This window comes from Capra hircus, chromosome 29 (assembly GCF_001704415.2).
Source record: "Capra hircus breed San Clemente chromosome 29, ASM170441v1, whole genome shotgun sequence".
NCBI lineage: Eukaryota > Metazoa > Chordata > Mammalia > Artiodactyla > Bovidae > Capra > Capra hircus.
The window spans coordinates 26,152,088-26,154,818 of record NC_030836.1 but is presented as its reverse complement, the minus strand read 5'-3'; the positions used below and the strand labels follow the sequence as shown (position 1 = coordinate 26,154,818).

The 2,731-nt window shown below is 42.6% G+C and overlaps 1 protein-coding gene across 1 annotated transcript; it reads right to left on the bottom strand.

The window, feature by feature from the left end:
* LOC102190107 (putative olfactory receptor 10D4) lies at positions 621 to 1,544 on the bottom strand. The gene has a single exon (XM_005699684.2). The coding sequence runs from the start codon at positions 1,542 to 1,544 to the stop codon at positions 621 to 623; it is 924 nt and encodes a 307-aa protein (XP_005699741.2).

Below are 2,731 nucleotides of genomic sequence, written 5' to 3'. Positions count from 1 at the left end.
TGTTAGTAGATATATGGATATCACCTGGCTTCTGGAATGTAGCAGAAATTCTTTATATCAAGATGAAATACATAACATTTATTAAAATATATATTAAAAAGTGATAAAATTAATGGAACAAATTTAATAGACTACAGTTTTTTTGGAAAATTGGAGAATACTCAATGTAAATTGAAAAGAAGTCCCTAAAAGAAGTAAGCATTTATGTTATAATTCTGACAATACAGTGGAAGCATTAGCAAAAAGTTGAAAACCTTGCATTCACATCCTAGCTCAGTGACTTTCTATCTCTGAGATGCTGCAAAACTGTCCTAACCTCTTAGTGCCTTAATATTCTCCTCTGTAAATTGGGATAATAATATCTACTCCATGTGATAATAAAAACATGTGCCAGTACTTGTAAAGTGCATAGAATACTGCCTAGCACGTGGTAAGTGCTGTAAAAGATTTTGTTGAAAAAAATTTTATATAAATATATACACACTGATCATAAAGAATTAATTCAACCTACTTGTCCCACATTGCACTTAGCAGTCACACCAACTGTAAGAGACTAGATGCCCCAGATAAATACAAGGCAAAATTGTAAGGAGAGATAATGACAGAAAAGCTTACACTCCTCAGGTATGTACTCCATGGATTAGTGCTTTTCTCAGAGCCAACTTCACATCCTTGTTTCTCAAGCTATATATCAAAGGATTTAAGGATGGGGCAACAATATTATTTAATACCTGAGCCACAGAATCCAACCATGGGCTGGAGGCAGGCCGGAGATAAATGAGGACCACGGGTCCATAGAAGAGCAGGACAGAAGTCAGGTGGGCACTGCATGTGGAGAAGGCTCTGTGCCTCCCTTCTGAGGAGCTGATTCTCAATATAGAGATAACGATGCAAGTATAAGAAGTGAGGACAAGAAGGAAACAGAGGAGTGCCACAACACCTACGTTGGTGAAACTCACCCTGTGAGCTAGAGAGGTGTCTGCACAGGCCAGGGGCAGCACCACCGGGATGTCACAGAAGAAATTGCCCACCTCCTTGAGGCCATAGTAAGGTAACTTAAACACAAGGAATGTGAGGACAGATGCATGCACACTGCTCCCCATCCAGGTTCTCAGAGTCAGGATGGCACACACCCTGGGGTTCATGATGGCCGTGTACCGCAAGGGGTGACAGATGGCGGCAAAGCGGTCATAGGCCATCACAGTGTACAGGAAACACTCCGTGCAGCCCAGGAAGTGATAAAAGAAGAGCTGGCAGGCGCAGCCCTGGTAAGAGATGGTCTGGCTTTGCCCCAGAAGGTAGAGCATCATTTTGGGGGAGCTCACAGAAGGGAAAAAGATGTCCAACACTGACAGGTTGCCCAGGAAGAAATACATGGGGGTGTGGAGGTTGGAGGAAGTGAGGGTGGCCAGGAGAATGAGCAGGTTCCCCACAAGAGTGAGCAGGTAGAAGGCGAGGAAGAAGACAAAGAGCGCGTGTTCCAGCCCCTGTGTGTGAGGGATTCCCATGAGGAGGAACTCGGTTGCTGGAGTGTGATTCCTCATCTTCACACTTAGTCACACCTGGAAGGTCAGACAGTGGTCTCACTGAGATGGGCTTTTCCCAAAACAGTAACACCTGCACAAGACCCAGGGGAAAGGGATAACATCTATATACTATACATAAAAATGGAGCAGAGAATGAGAGCCCACTCCAGTATTCTTGCCCAGAGAGTTCTATGGACAGAGGAGCCTGGTGGGCTGCCGTCAATGAGATCTCAAAGCACTGGACACGACTGCGTGGCTGAACTGTCCCGAACTAACTCCTGTGAATGATTCTCAAAAATGCTCTCACCATCATAACTGAAACAGCAGAAAACTGAAAACCTTCTAGTGATAATACAGGAGAACAGGATGGAAATGATAATACTTAATGCAGGCAAAAGCATCAAGCAATTAGCAATATTAAAAACAACTATCTTCTTTCAACATAAAATTCTGTCTTTCAATAGAATTTACATATGCAATATGACAATATGTATGGATACAGTTAAGGTTTTTAAGACTCAGCATCATTAATTAGGGAATATCTTAAGAAAATCCATGGAGTGAGCTAAGTCAGTTTTAGCCCAAATTCTAATAGAGCCAATTCCCATCTTCTCTCACCTGCCTCTAGTATGTATAACCCATCAGATGAGGAGAGAGCATTCTAGAAAGAAGGTACCTACAGATGGAAGGGAAAGAGTGGGCTTGGGCTGGAATCCAGGCCCCACATCCACCCTCCTTGTTTCCTTTCCTTTCAGATGCCATGAAACAGGAGGGCCAGGCTCTGAAACCAGAGAGGCTGAACACACCTCTTTGTCAGAGGAGTGGCATTCATTCCCTGAAGAGTGAATAGGCATTTTGGGTATTCCTTTGGGGCCATCTCTCCAAAGGAGATATCTGTAGAACAGAGGAAGCAATTAGACTGGAGACTTTCCCCTCCTTCCTCCTTCGCCCCTCCACTTCTTTACTTTACTCTATCTCATTAATTCTTAGACTAAAATGTAACTATGCCAAAACATTTGCTTACTTTCAAATCCCTTTGATTAACAGTAACTCTTGAACATTTTTTCCTTTAGTAGAGAGCCATCCGTTAAGTTCAAATATTTGAAATTGCCCAGTGATCCTGTTTTGAAAGAACTGATTTTAAAGAAAAAGCTGGAGATTAGGAAAGTAACCACTTAGAAATGAGGCAATAATCCCATCTGGTG